This window comes from Salvelinus namaycush, chromosome 21, assembly GCF_016432855.1.
Source record: "Salvelinus namaycush isolate Seneca chromosome 21, SaNama_1.0, whole genome shotgun sequence".
Classification (NCBI taxonomy): domain Eukaryota; kingdom Metazoa; phylum Chordata; class Actinopteri; order Salmoniformes; family Salmonidae; genus Salvelinus; species Salvelinus namaycush.
Window position 1 is genome coordinate 36,003,630 of NC_052327.1, and position 15,231 is coordinate 36,018,860.

The 15,231-nt window shown below is 42.1% G+C and overlaps 1 protein-coding gene and 1 pseudogene across 1 annotated transcript; both read right to left on the reverse strand.

Annotated features, from left to right (window-relative positions):
* Nucleotides 1-292: 292 nt before the first annotated feature.
* Nucleotides 293-1,576, reverse strand: LOC120065878 (annotated as a pseudogene).
* Nucleotides 1,577-3,745: 2,169 nt separating this feature from the next.
* On the reverse strand, nt 3,746-5,322 carry LOC120065879 (carbohydrate sulfotransferase 8-like). The gene is made up of 3 exons (XM_039016922.1): nt 5,293-5,322; nt 4,715-5,124; nt 3,746-4,454 (listed from the first exon to the last, which is right to left on the reverse strand). The coding sequence occupies exons 1-3, from the start codon at nt 5,320-5,322 to the stop codon at nt 3,746-3,748; spliced, it is 1,149 nt and encodes a 382-aa protein (XP_038872850.1).
* Between the last annotated feature and the right edge of the window lie 9,909 nt (nt 5,323-15,231).

The window sequence follows — 15,231 nt, forward strand, 5'->3', positions numbered from 1 at the left end:
ATAATGAGTCACTTCAAAAAACAACTTCAAAAAGTGCAGGATGGCAAAGAAAGAAATAGTATTTTAGTCTACAGGAATCTGTGTATGATCACATGGAAAGAATATGCATGAAGTTAAAAATGCTCCATCATTCTTGCCAATGCAGGTTAGCCAAACAAGTCCAAGTTTGTAGTGTGGTAGTACTGTAGCTTCTGTAGCTACTACTGTATTTGACAAGAGGTTGTACGAATGGGGCTTGAGAGGAGGAGAGACAGGGTAAGGAGAACTGAACCCCCCGGGTGACCAGGACCTTTCAGCCCTCCTGTCCAAAGTCCTCTGTGAACTTCCTGACCTTGAACAAGTCCTCAGTTGTACTGTGGGCCGTGTGGTGGATAGTGAGCGCAGCATATCAGACTGGAGGGCAGAGGGACACAGAGAAGACAAACAAAAGCATTAGCATGGTTCAGCAATTACACAAATGTGAGAGTCAGTGTGCAATGCCAGGATGTGTATGTTGAAACAACATGTTCCAGCATGTTTGTGAGCTGTGAATGTGAATGTCAATGAACACAGTGAGTATGTCTGTGCTGTGAATGTCAAATAAAATAAAATCAAATGTTATTTGTCACATGCACCAAATACAACAAGTGTAGACAGCAGGTGCAACAGATGCATTTCACCTTACAGTGAAATGCTTACTTACAAGCCCTTAAGTTAAGAAAAAAATTAAAATAAGTGTTAAGTAAAAAATATATAAGTAAATAATTGAAAATAAAAAGTTAAAAATAATTAAAAAGCAGCAGTAAAATAACAATAGCGAGGCTATTTACAGGGGGTACCGGTACAGAGTTAATGTGCGGGGGCACAGGTTAGTCGAGGTAATTGAGGTAAAATGTACATGTAGGTAGAGTTAAAGTGACTATGCATAGATAACAAACAGAATAGTAGCAGCATAAAGGACAATGCAAATAGCCATTTTTTGGGCAATGCAAATAGCCATTTGATTAGCTATTCAGGAGTCTTATGGCTTGGGGGTAGAAGCTGTTGAGAAGCCTTTTGGACCTAGACTTGGCGTTCCTTACCACATGCCGTGCGGTAGCAGAGAGAACAGTCTAAGACTAGGGTCGCTGGAGTCTTTGACAATGTGTGTTTCTTACCATGCAGATGATGGGCTCCGGAATTTTGTCGCTAGGCACATCCATCCAGGTCAATTCTATGGCTCCCGGGTCCCCAGGCGAGCACGGGGTCAGAAGGTCATCCACCATCAATTGACTGTTGGCACTGGATGGACCTTGCACCTAGAGTACCATGACAACAACACACTATCTTAAATATCCTTAAAGGTTGAGAAAGAGATGTACCTTTAGTGTTGTATGCAAGAGTTGACTGCAATAAAGTTACTATTGTGTGTATAAATGACCTTTTTGAAGTGTGGGGCTGACTGCAGTTTCCTGACAGGCTGCATGAGGGCATCTCATACGATGACGCTGATATCGACCCCAGAGTAGCTTTCTGTCTTTTTGGCGAGCTTACACAGGTCTGCGTCACTGATGCTGTGACGCGTGTTGCCCAGGTGCAGCCGGAACATCTGGGACATAGCTGGCCACTAACATTTAGTGGCTGCTGCCAACATACTGACTCAGCTCCAGCCACTTTAATAATGGGAATTGATGGAAATTTATTTAAAAATGTATCACTAGCCACTTTAAACAATGCCACTTAATATAATGTGTATATGTATATACTGTACTCTATATCATCTACTGCATCTTGCCATCTTTATGTAATACATGTATCACTAGCCACTTTAAACTATGCCACTTTATGTTTATATACCCTACATTACTCATCTCATATGTATATACTGTACTCTATACCATCTACTGCATCTTGCCTATGCCGTTCTGTACCATCACTCATTCATATATCTTTATGTACATATTCTTTATCCCTTTACATTTGTGTGTATAAGGTAGTAGTTAGGGAATTGTTAGGTTAGATTACTCGTTGGTTATTACTGCATTGTCGGAACTAGAAGCACAAGCATTTCGCTACACTCGCATTAACATCTGCTAACCATGTGTATGTGACAAATAAAATTTGATTTGATTTGATTTGGCTGTTCTAGGAGAGGGATGTATTGATAATGCTTGATAATTGATGATGCTTGATAATGACTTTATTGTGTCTGTTAGGAAATTATTTTTAGCTTGAACAACGTAAACATTTCCCATTTAATAGTTATTGTTCTACACTCTTAGAAAAAAGGGTTCCAAAAGGGTTCTTTGTAACACATTTTTGTCACTTTTCCTAAAACCAGATGTGGAAAAACAACAGAGAAATATTTTTGTTTAATTAGTAAAGGCTTGATAAAACATTTATTAATGGTAATGGTGCTTGAAAACCCAAACAAATGAAAACCCAAACAAAATTAGCAAAATTGGCAGTGTTAAGGCTGGGGGATTGAAATCGTGTTTGTAGATAGAACACTTCTGCACAGACATGTAAAACAATACATTCACTCTTTACAGTGTAATCATTAGTATTGTAACATGAGGCCCATACAGTTACCCAGAAACCCTATTGTACATTACAGAATCAAAGATCATGAACCCACAGTTGTATCTGAAAGGCAATATTTTACATTTTAGTAATTTAGCAGACACTCTTATCCAGAGTGACTTACATTAGTGAGTGCATACATTTTGATACTTTTTTCGTACTGGTCCCCTGTGGGAATCGAACCCACAACCCTAGCAGCGCCATGCTCTACCAACTCAGCTACCAACTGACATTGATATACTTTTCCTGTCCCTTATTTCATGTGTTTCCTGTCCCTTAGTTTGTTTTCATTTAGCAGATGCTCTTATCCAGAAAGACTTACAGGAGCGATTAGTGTTACGGGTCCTGCTCAAGGGAACATCGGCAGATCTTTCACCTAATTGGCTCGGGATTTGCACCAGCGACCTTTCAGTTACTGGCCCAACGCTCTTAACCGCTAGGCTACCTTCCGCCTTGAGGTACGTTCTGTAACAAGTTTATTGTATGTTCTGTATGTAAAATAGAAAAAAAATACCTCAAGAGCAAATGTGGTTTTGAAATCAAATTGAATGATATTAAAATGGTCTAAGACACATGGTACTTCTCATCAGTAGGCAATGTAGGATTTCAGTAACTGTGAAATCTGCTACAGTATCTGCAAACACTAGTCTTTGCTTTGGGAGATTATAGCTTTTTCCCCCTTTTTTTTCTTCTTTTCCTTCTTTTTATAAGAGTCTGCAGAATAACAAGACACGTTTTCCATTTTAATAGTCACATGATTGACGGTGACCCAAAATGACAAGTATACCTTCATATAACAAGGCTGAAAAAAAGAAGAAAATGAACAGAGGATAAAGTCTTCACTCAGAGTATAGGTCACTTCATAGAAGTCATTATGCTGTTGATTGAGAGCAATATCTCGTTGATTGTTGAGAGGATGTTGTATGTAGGCTATGTCTGCCAATCAATAAAAGTGCATTTTTACAAAGAAAGCACATCAGTTTGCACACTATACAAAGTGTTATGATCAAAAGCTGTACAACCTATGCTCAAAGTAATCACATCAAATCATAATTGTAACCAGATATAAATAAGACACGTAGAATACTTTACATCAATGTATCTGTAGTGCTTATTCAAGTCCCACAGGATAATAATCTCTTCTGTAGTGTTCATATTTATAATCTTAAATTAATCATCTAAACATGTCAATCCAGCCTGTACTTCAGTACAGGTCTTTATAGGGTTTGGGGTATTTAAACATCAGATAATCCATGTAATAAAAGTCATAGGCCCTCTGTCTCTCCGTGGCGTTCAACTGTTCAAAATATCTCTGGGTAATGGTGGAGGAAGTCCTTTCTGCTTTGGGGTTCCTGTCTTTAAAGTCAGGGAAAGTGAGGTTGCTAGGTGCCCCGATGCTCCGTAGCAGGAAGTTGGCCTCCTCCTTCAGGCTCTCGAATTTCCCGATGAAGTCGTAGTGCAGCTGGCAGGGGCTGCATAGTTGGCTGACCGGCGTCCAGTGGATGTCCATGCCCACGGGTCGCCTCACATCCAACAGGTACTGGACAAACTCCCTGAAGGTGACCCCGGCGCCGGTCCTTAGGGCAGAAAGCGAGGCGTTGGCCCGGTACCGGGAGATGATGGGCCGGCCAAACACCGGGTGGTAGTACGAGTTGGGGCTCTCGAACTTGTCACGGAAGGCCGACACCAGCCTCTCGAAAGGCTCCCGTACGAAGAGGACCTTGGTGTAAGAGCGGAGGCGCTCGGCCACGCCCGCCTGGCTGTAGGCGTCCAGTCGACGGAGTTGGTTGGCATAGTGGGCGTCGTCGTGGGCGATGCCGTGCGTGGAGGTGGCACTGCCTCCCAGGACCATCAGCACCCGCTTCCAGTTGGAGCAGCCAGCTTTGGGCACCTCACAGTACAGCAGGCCCGACCTATTATTAATTAACCAATACAACAGAAATAAATGAATAGTTATCTGGGGCTAACATCTCAGAGTGGGAGTCCTGATTTAGGATCAGTTAGGCCTTTTAGATCACAATGAATAAAATGACATGGACAGGGGGACCTCTAGATCAGCCCTGAACATGAATTGCAATGAAATACAATTATACATGTAAATCATGTAATGTATTTACTATTTACATGTACTGTAAATAATGCTCAATGAAATTAACCACTAAAGTTACAACACCTATCCTCCACGTAGACGCGGGACACCTGCCGGCTGGAGACGGGGTGCTCGGTGACGCCCGGCTGGTATTTGGTGCAGACCTCCCTCAGCAGGTGGTGGCGGGACACTTGGGTATGAGCCATGCCCTGTAACTGACGGTCCTCCTCACCAGGGGGGGCACCACTAGGAATTACAGAACCGCTCTTTAACAGCAGCTTCCTGTGGCGTTTAGTGACCGGTGGCCTGGGGCTTTCGGCTTGTTGGTCTCCGGAAGTTGGGGTGGATGAGTGGGGCAGCCACTGTAAGGAAGGGGGCTGTCTAGGGCTAGGACTAGGGAGGCTGGGGTTAGAGGATATCTCTTCCCCTGGAGCTCCATGGAAACCTCCACCTAGGTTGATGCCCTCAACGACTGCACTGTCTGAGGGCTGATCCTGTGTCACATGGAACAATTGTTAACAGAAGCTCAACTTTACACAAGATGGAGATAGTGCTTGTTCCTCAATAATCCACAAGATGGCGTCATTACATTATTTTGAGGGAGCTCAGCAGCTCAGTGAGCTGAATGTAAGCAGGCATCTGATCTGATCAAGTAATCTTACCTTTTGAATTGGCCACCTTGGAGCAACCATGAACTTCGCACCTGGAGAGAAAGAGAGAGAGAAAGAGAGAGAGAGAGAGAGAGAGAGAGAGAGAGAGAGAGAGAGAGAGAGAGAGAGAGAGAGAGAGAGAGAGAGAGAGAGAGAGAGAGAGAGAGAGAGAGAGAGAGAGAGAGAGAGACAGAGACAGAGAGAGACAGAGACAGAGAGAGAGAGATTGATAGAATCCTACATTACGTATTACAAAAAGTATTTTGCTTGTAACAAGTTTCTCCAGCCGAGCTGAAATAGGTATCAAGACAGAGCCTAGAGGAGAGATGGTGTCTATTACAGATGGGGCCATAGGACAAGACTCCATTTTATCACAAGATTAGGTTTTTGATAGAGAGGCCAGGTGTGTGTGTGTGTGTGTGTGGTTGTTTGACTTTGTGTGTGTGTGTGTGTGTGTGTGTGTGTGTGTGTGTGTGTGTGTGTGTGTGTGTGTGTGTGTGTGTGTGTGTGTGTGTGTGTGTGTGTGTGTGTGTGTGTGTGAGTGATAGAAAGAGAGAAATAAAGAGTGATGGTCATGTTACCTTGGCGACGCTTAGATTACCGGCCACCTATCACGTTTTATCAACACTTTCACCTATTGTATTATTGTTGAGTTACTGAGAACATATTCTCTTTTCCCAGTGCAGCCAAGTGATATCTTTCAGACTGAGGAACATGACCATACATAATAGGACAGAAATCGTTACAGGACAGGGGAATGGGGATGTCAAAAATGGCTTTGTCATCACAAAACAGATTTGTTAGAGAAGAACTTAAAATCAGCCTCAAACAAAACAGTCAAGGGATGCACAGAACAATTATGTCTTTCAGATTGTGATTATAAATCAGTCATAGAATAATACATATTTTTGGGGGAGGGAAGTAGACACCCAAGAGATGGAGGAAAACATCAGAAAACATAATTAGTCACCATAGCAGATGTTCAAGACATCACATGGTCATTAGAGATGTTGCTAGTGAGAACTACAGTAACTACAGTGCTATTTTTTTTTACATACATTCATGTAATGTTTCATCTAGAATTTACAGTATAATGACACAGTGCCAGTTCTCAATATCTTATGTGTTATCGCTCGATAGCACTAGACGGCTACAAGAAAACAAAACTGAATACATGCAGGGCTGTTGTGCCGCTCCATGGGGGGTGACTGATCCTCTACATAACAATGACAACCTTGCTTACTCCTTACTAGAACACACACACACACACACACACACACACACACACACACACACACACACACACACACACACACACACACACACACACACACACACACACACACACACACACACACACACACACACACACACACACACACACACACACACACACACACACACAGGAGGCTTGCTAATGTGAATGTGCCAGGGGTAATGGGGGATCCAGATGGCTTCACAGCGGCAGCCCTGGGATCATCTTGACACTGAAGGTTACTGCTTTCCGACTGCTGCCGTGTCAAAAGAGCCATCAAGAATCTCTCACTGCTCTCAAGAAGTCACCCACTTTTTGCACACTTGCAAGGAACAATATATCTGGGTGAGCTTGGCCCAATGAAAGCAAATCACAAAGACTATCCATTGTATGAGGGGATATAATGAAGCATTATAAAAGAGAATGAAGAATGTCTACAAAGGCATACATTAACAGTAAGTAATGCTCCTGTGTTGGCTGTCTAAGTAATATAATGTGTTAAGTTGTCAATGGCCCCTGTGTTGGCTGTCTAAGGAATATAATGTGTTAAGTTGTCAATGGCCAATGTGTTGGCTGTCTAAGGACTAGAATGTGTTAAGTTGTCAATGGCCCCTGTGTTGGCTGTCTAAGGAATATAATGTGTTAAGTTGTCAATGGCCCCTGTGTTGGCTGTCTAAGGACTATAATGTGTTAAGTTGTCAATGGCCCCTGTGTTGGCTGTCTAAGGAATATAATGTGTTAAGTTGTCAATGGCCAATGTGTTGGCTGTCTAAGGACTAGAATGTGTTAAGTTGTCAATGGCCCCTGTGTTGGCTGTCTAAGGAATATAATGTGTTAAGTTGTCAATGGCCCCTGTGTTGGCTGTCTAAGGACTATAATGTGTTAAGTTGCCAATGGCCCCTGTGTTGGCTGTCTAAGGAATATAATGTGTTAAGTTGTCAATGGCCAATGTGTTGGCTGTCTAAGGACTAGAATGTGTTAAGTTGTCAATGGCCAATGTGTTGGCTGTCTAAGGAATATAATGTGTTAAGTTGTCAATGGCCAATGTGTTGGCTGTCTAAGGACTAGAATGTGTTAAGTTGTCAATGGCCCCTGTGTTGGCTGTCTAAGGACTAGAATGTGTTAAGTTGTCAATGGCCCCTGTGTTGGCTGTCTAAGGACTATAATGTGTTAAGTTGTCAATGGCCCCTGTGTTGGCTGTCTAAGGAATATAATGTGTTAAGTTGTCAATGGCCAATGTGTTGGCTGTCTAAGTAATATAATGTGTTAAGTTGTCAATGGCCCCTGTGTTGGCTGTCTAAGGACTATAATGTGTTAAGTTGTCAATGGCCCCTGTGTTGGCTGTCTAAGGAATATAATGTGTTAAGTTGTCAATGGCCCCTGTGTTGGCTGTCTAAGGAATATAATGTGTTAAGTTGTCAATGGCCAATGTGTTGGCTGTCTAAGGACTATAATGTGGTAAGTTGTCAATGGCCAATGTGTTGGCTGTCTAAGGAATATAATGTGTTAAGTTGTCAATGGCCCCTGTGTTGGCTGTCTAAGGAATATAATGTGTTAAGTTGTCAATGGCCCCTGTGTTGGCTGTCTAAGGACTATAATGTGTTAAGTTGCCAATGGCCCCTGTGTTGGCTGTCTAAGGAATATAATGTGTTAAGTTGTCAATGGCCAATGTGTTGGCTGTCTAAGGACTAGAATGTGTTAAGTTGTCAATGGCCAATGTGTTGGCTGTCTAAGGAATATAATGTGTTAAGTTGTCAATGGCCAATGTGTTAGCTGTCTAAGGACTAGAATGTGTTAAGTTGTCAATGGCCCCTGTGTTGGCTGTCTAAGGACTAGAATGTGTTAAGTTGTCAATGGCCCCTGTGTTGGCTGTCTAAGGACTATAATGTGTTAAGTTGTCAATGGCCCCTGTGTTGGCTGTCTAAGGAATATAATGTGTTAAGTTGTCAATGGCCAATGTGTTGGCTGTCTAAGTAATATAATGTGTTAAGTTGTCAATGGCCCCTGTGTTGGCTGTCTAAGGACTATAATGTGTTAAGTTGTCAATGGCCCCTGTGTTGGCTGTCTAAGGAATATAATGTGTTAAGTTGTCAATGGCCCCTGTGTTGGCTGTCTAAGGAATATAATGTGTTAAGTTGTCAATGGCCAATGTGTTGGCTGTCTAAGGACTATAATGTGGTAAGTTGTCAATGGCCAATGTGTTGGCTGTCTAAGGAATATAATGTGTTAAGTTGTCAATGGCCCCTGTGTTGGCTGTCTAAGGAATATAATGTGTTAAGTTGTCAATGGCCCCTGTGTTGGCTGTCTAAGGAATATAATGTGTTAAGTTGTCAATGGCCCCTGTGTTGGCTGTCTAAGGAATATAATGTGTTAAGTTGTCAATGGCCCCTGTGTTGGCTGTCTAAGGAATATAATGTGTTAAGTTGTCAATGGCCAATGTGTTGGCTGTCTAAGGACTATAATGTGTTAAGTTGTCAATGGCCCCTGTGTTGGCTGTCTAAGGAATAGAATGTGTTAAGTTGTCAATGGCCAATGTGTTGGCTGTCTAAGGACTAGAATGTGTTAAGTTGTCAATGGCCCCTGTGTTGGCTGTCTAAGGACTAGAATGTGTTAAGTTGTCAATGGCCCCTGTGTTGGCTGTCTAAGGAATATAATGTGTTAAGTTGTCAATGGCCCCTGTGTTGGCTGTCTAAGGAATATAATGTGTTAAGTTGTCAATGGCCCCTGTGTTGGCTGTCTAAGGACTAGAATGTGTTAAGTTGTCAATGGCCAATGTGTTGGCTGTCTAAGGACTAGAATGTGTTAAGTTGTCAATGGCCAATGTGTTGGCTGTCTAAGGACTAGAATGTGTTAAGTTGTCAATGGCCCCTGTGTTGGCTGTCTAAGGACTAGAATGTGTTAAGTTGTCAATGGCCCCTGTGTTGGCTGTCTAAGGAATAGAATGTGTTAAGTTGTCAATGGCCCCTGTGTTGGCTGTCTAAGGAATATAATGTGTTAAGTTGTCAATGGCCCCTGTGTTGGCTGTCTAAGGAATAGAATGTGTTAAGTTGTCAATGGCCCCTGTGTTGGCTGTCTAAGGAATATAATGTGTTAAGTTGTCAATGGCCCCTGTGTTGGCTGTCTAAGGAATATAATGTGTTAAGTTGTCAATGGCCCCTGTGTTGGCCGTCTAAGGACTATAATGTGTTAAGTTGTCAATGGCCAATGTGTTGGCTGTCTAAGGAATATAATGTGTTAAGTTGTCAATGGCCCCTGTGTTGGCTGTCTAAGGAATATAATGTGTTAAGTTGTCAATGGCCCCTGTGTTGGCTGTCTAAGGAATATAATGTGTTAAGTTGTCAATGGCCCCTGTGTTGGCTGTCTAAGGAATATAATGTGTTAAGTTGTCAATGGCCCCTGTGTTGGCTGTCTAAGGAATATAATGTGTTAAGTTGTCAATGGCCCCTGTGTTGGCTGTCTAAGGAATATAATGTGTTAAGTTGTCAATGGCCAATGTGTTGGCTGTCTAAGGAATATAATGTGTTAAGTTGTCAATGGCCCCTGTGTTGGCTGTCTAAGGAATATAATGTGTTAAGTTGTCAATGGCCAATGTGTTGGCAGTCTAAGGAATATAATGTGTTAAGTTGTCAATGGCCCCTGTGTTGGCTGTCTAAGGACTAGAATGTGTTAAATTGTCAATGGCCCCTGTGTTGGCTGTCTAAGGACTAGAATGTGTTAAGTTGTCAATGGCCCCTGTGTTGGCTGTCTAAGGACTATAATGTGTTAAGTTGTCAATGGCCCCTGTGTTGGCTGTCTAAGGAATATAATGTGTTAAGTTGTCAATGGCCAATGTGTTGGCTGTCTAAGGACTAGAATGTGTTAAGTTGTCAATGGCCCCTGTGTTGGCTGTCTAAGGACTAGAATGTGTTAAGTTGTCAATGGCCCCTGTGTTGGCTGTCTAAGGACTAGAATGTGTTAAGTTGTCAATGGCCCCTGTGTTGGCTGTCTAAGGAATAGAATGTGTTAAGTTGTCAATGGCCCCTGTGTTGGCTGTCTAAGGACTAGAATGTGTTAAGTTGTCAATGGCCCCTGTGTTGGCTGTCTAAGGAATAGAATGTGTTAAGTTGTCAATGGCCCCTGTGTTGGCTGTCTAAGGAATAGAATGTGTTAAGTTGTCAATGGCCCCTGTGTTGGCTGTCTAAGGAATAGAATGTGTTAAGTTGTCAATGGCCCCTGTGTTGGCTGTCTAAGGACTAGAATGTGTTAAGTTGTCAATGGCCCCTGTGTTGGCTGTCTAAGTAATATAATGTGTTAAGTTGTCAATGGCCCCTGTGTTGGCTGTCTAAGGAATATAATGTGTTAAGTTGTCAATGGCCCCTGTGTTGGCTGTCTAAGGACTAGAATGTGTTAAGTTGTCAATGGCCAATGTGTTGGCTGTCTCAGGAATATAATGTGTTAAGTTGTCAATGGCCCCTGTGTTGGCTGTCTAAGGACTAGAATGTGTTAAGTTGTCAATGGCCCCTGTGTTGGCTGTCTAAGGAATATAATGTGTTAAGTTTGTCCTGTCAACATACAGTAGCTTCAGTACCTACTTGCAGTTAAGGTTATTACTGTAGTGTTTACATATCTATTTAGGGGCGATTGTAAAGCTTGCACCTGCTGTACCCCGATAACCCCCTGTCTCACACACACACACACACACACACACACACACACACACACACACACACACACACACACACACACACACACACACACACACACACACACACACACACCACCAGCCCCCTTCCTCAATGTCAGTGTTGACTCAGGACTTCCACCACTTCTACACCTGTCATTTAGCTTACCCTCTTTGGCAATCACTAACTAAGCTCAAATCTGGGGCTTAAACTTTACTCTCTGCTCTGAGCAACTTAACGACACGCACAGACAGGCAGACAGACAGACAGACAGGTAGGCAGGCAGACAGGTGAGGAGACACTGCTGCTGTCAACCCTGTAATGACCCTGGCCTGCCTGTGACGGAGATGACGAGAGGGGGGCGACCTGATTGACGGCACGTGTCAGCGGGGAGGACATGAGAGTTGTGTCAAGGCCGTCACACTGATCGTCACAGGATCGATTACATGCCAGAGCTGTGGAGGCTTACTGCTGGTGACGGACTGAGAGAGAGAGGTGTGTGTGTTTGTACTGTGTGTGATGTGAGTGACTGTGTTTGTACTGTGTGATGTGAGTGACTGTGTTTGTGCGCGCGTGTGTGTGACAATTACTTACTTCCCAGCCAAGCACCAGATTTAGGCCCCCTGTCTAAGGTCTCTCCACTGTCAGTCTACATCTCAGGAGGACTGTGTTTAAGCATTTCATTCCTGATGCTGTCAGGGCAACATGCTTTGTATTTTCTTCAATCGTGTAATTTGGTAGTCAATTGGGTTCTTGTTGTTTTTAAATGTGTGTTCTAGGGAGCTGAATTTTTCTTGAATATTTTGGGGGTTTAAAGTAAGGTCTTCTGATGGTATTATTCCATCAAGACATTCAAAACAATATTTTACAATGTTGCCATTTTGAATGACTAGGTCATTCCTCTGTTGTCCATTTAGACCATTTTATTTCTCCCACAACTGGCTTCTATCAATGGAGTCTTCAATCTCTTTCAGAGTGTTGTCATAATGCTTCTGTTTCTTCCAGCTTAGGTTATGTTTATATTCTTTCAATGTGACACAATATTCTTACCGAACGTCTCTAACCTGTAGTTAGTGATGTTTTCTATTTGATAAATATCTCAATTTGTTCCTTATGAGATTACATTCAGCATCAAACCATTTCTCTTTTTACATTTTCCAATTAGAACAGTTTTTATTTTGCATAAATTTTCTTTTGTGGCAGCTTTTTGATAGATCTCATTTAATTTATTCACAGCCAAATTTATGTCAGGGAGGTTTGGGCTGAATGCACTTGAAAGGAAATCATTTATACAGGCTGTAATTTCTGGGCAGTGCATTGTTGTGTTGAAGTGTGTTGCGCTGTCAGTGGCCCATCTGTATGTTTAATTTGGATGAAGCAGTGTACAGGGCTCTGTTTGTGTGGTCTTTGGGTGGCGAAGTCTTTTCAAAAAGACAATCTGGCAGCGGTCAGACAATGGTGTCTGTGGTCTGACAGTGAATGCACTAATAGAGGAGGGATCCAAGTCTGAGATTGCATAGTCAACAACACTAGTCCCAAGAGTTAAGCAGTAAGTTAGAATCCCATCTAATCCTACCATTAGAAAAACACAGGCCTAAGGCTCAACAGAGATGCACTAACTCCTTTACATTTTTGTTCGCTACCTGGTCAGAGCTATTTCTATTACTAGTGATGGGACTCGGGTATATGTCAAATATATGTCTATTACCCTCTCGGTCTACTACACATTCAGATTCAGAAATTGTTCTACCATTAAAATCCCCCAAATGACTTTTTGGGGGGCTTGCCTGTTTTGCTTGTTATTTTGGCATTAATACGTGTCACTTATCAGTTTGCAAAAAAAGTCATTGAGATAATAAGGCCGCATACAAACATGATCTCTTTTTTGCTTTCTTGAGTAAGGCAGCTCCAAAATGCAGGTGTTTCAGCCTAGCACAGTGCTTTCTGTGGTGATGGGGCAAGCCAGCACAAAATACAGAGTGTTGCGCCTGATTGGCTCAGTTTTCTGTCATGATTGGCTCAGTTTTTTGTCACTCATGGGACAATACGTCATCCCCAAATCTAAGGTTAGAGCTCAAAAATGTTAGCCCCTTGGGTTCTGCCATAGGGTTATATTAGAAGTGCCCATCCGATAAGGCTCAAGGTCATTGGCCACAGATAGAATCACGTTATAGCTACAGTAGCTTTAATTGGACTGTCACATCTTACTTTCAAAGTCTTAGCAAGCAGTCATCATCAGTTGTCATCAAGTCGACATTCTACTGGCAAATCCTATTTAATCCTTGTCATATGAAGATAAATTATAGATAAAATGTATCGGTGCTCATCGGCCATTGTAAACAAAGATTACACCACAAGTTGGAAATCGCAAATTCATTAATGAGTCGTTTGGAAGGACTCAGTGGCTAACTGTAAGTGTTGCAAAGAAACCACTAACGTTAGCCTGTTATTCAGTGGAGTGGCTGTGTTTTTCTCCCCGAGTTACCACCATAAATCCAGAGAATGCCAGACTTTGATGACAAAGTTTGATGACAACATTTGCCCACAAAGGACCGCTGCGCCACCTTCACAAGGTGAGTCCAAAAATGTCTTGTATGCTGCTGCATAAATGATGTAATATGCAAGGGAGAAATATATACTGTTGCTAAGAAAGTAATATTAAGTGTATGTTGTGTAGTAAGCTGTTAGTAGCCCATGTGCCTCACCCTAATAATTTGGTCTATTTTCACCAACGCGGTATTGTAAACACATAACGTTAGTAGTTGTGGTGCTCGGCTTGCACGTGCAAATTCAACGCACACAACTTTCTATAATATAATTGTGTTATTTGACGTGTCAAGTTAAAAGCCGATTTAACGCGTCAAATAGTGTTATATGACGTGTATCTTTTTTGACACACAAAGACCCAAACGGCATTCAATGTGCCTCACCCTAATAATTTGGTATATTTTCACCACTTCATTTCGCCTACTGTTCTAACTTGGTGGTTCACAAATAGCCTAGAACCTGTTTTTAATCATTGAATATTGTAAGAGCTCTCATTGTCTGTTTGTATGCCCCAAGTCTGCCATATAAGCTATGTTTTTTTTAAAGGCAGTAAATGAGGCTGAACGAACTGTTTCGCTGCCAGACAAAGCTCTGCTGAAAGCCAGGTGTAGCAGTGGTAAGATGTTGGGACTGCTGTTGGGACTCTGCTGTTGGGACAGCTTTATGAAGGCCCTAACAGTTTGTGGGCACCGTTTGTCACCGTTATAGTGCAATTAATATATTGTTTAGTGTGTGTTGTGGGGCAAACAAGATGCTAAAATCACCAAGATGCTAAAATCGCCACTGTATATGATCATTCCTCCCGAGTACCTGCCGTGATTTACATTTTAATGATGGGAGTAGAATGTCCCTATAGCCTGAAGGACATTGAGGATATATGCTACCACGACACCATGTTTCTAGAAGTATTATTATGTCTTGACTTTTGGTGTTTTTAAGAAAATCTGGGTTTTGGTCTTAAGACGTAAGGTAGAGGAGTACAAGCCCTGGATATACCAAGAACTGAATGTTAATGATCTCATTTCACAAACTCAGCAAAAAAAGAAATGTCTCACTGTCTCACTGTCTCACTGTCAACTGCGTTGATTTTCAGCAAACTTAACATGTGTAAATATTTGTAGGAACATAACAAGATTCAACAACTGAGACATAAACTGAACAAGTTCCACAGACATGTGACTAACAGAAATTGAATAATGGGTCCCTGAACAAAGGGGGGGGGGTCAAAATCAAAAGTAGCAGTCAGTATCTGGTGTGGCCACCAGCTGCATTAACTTCTCTAGGATAGGGGGCAGCATTTTCAAATTTGGATGAAAAGCATACCCAAATTCAACTGCCAGCTACTCATCCCCAGAAGATAATATATGCATATTATTGGTAGATTTGGTTTGAAAACACTCTGACGTTTCTAAAACTGTTTGAATCATGTCTGTGAGTATAACATAACTTATTTAGCAGGCGAAACCCCGAGGACAAACCATTCAGATT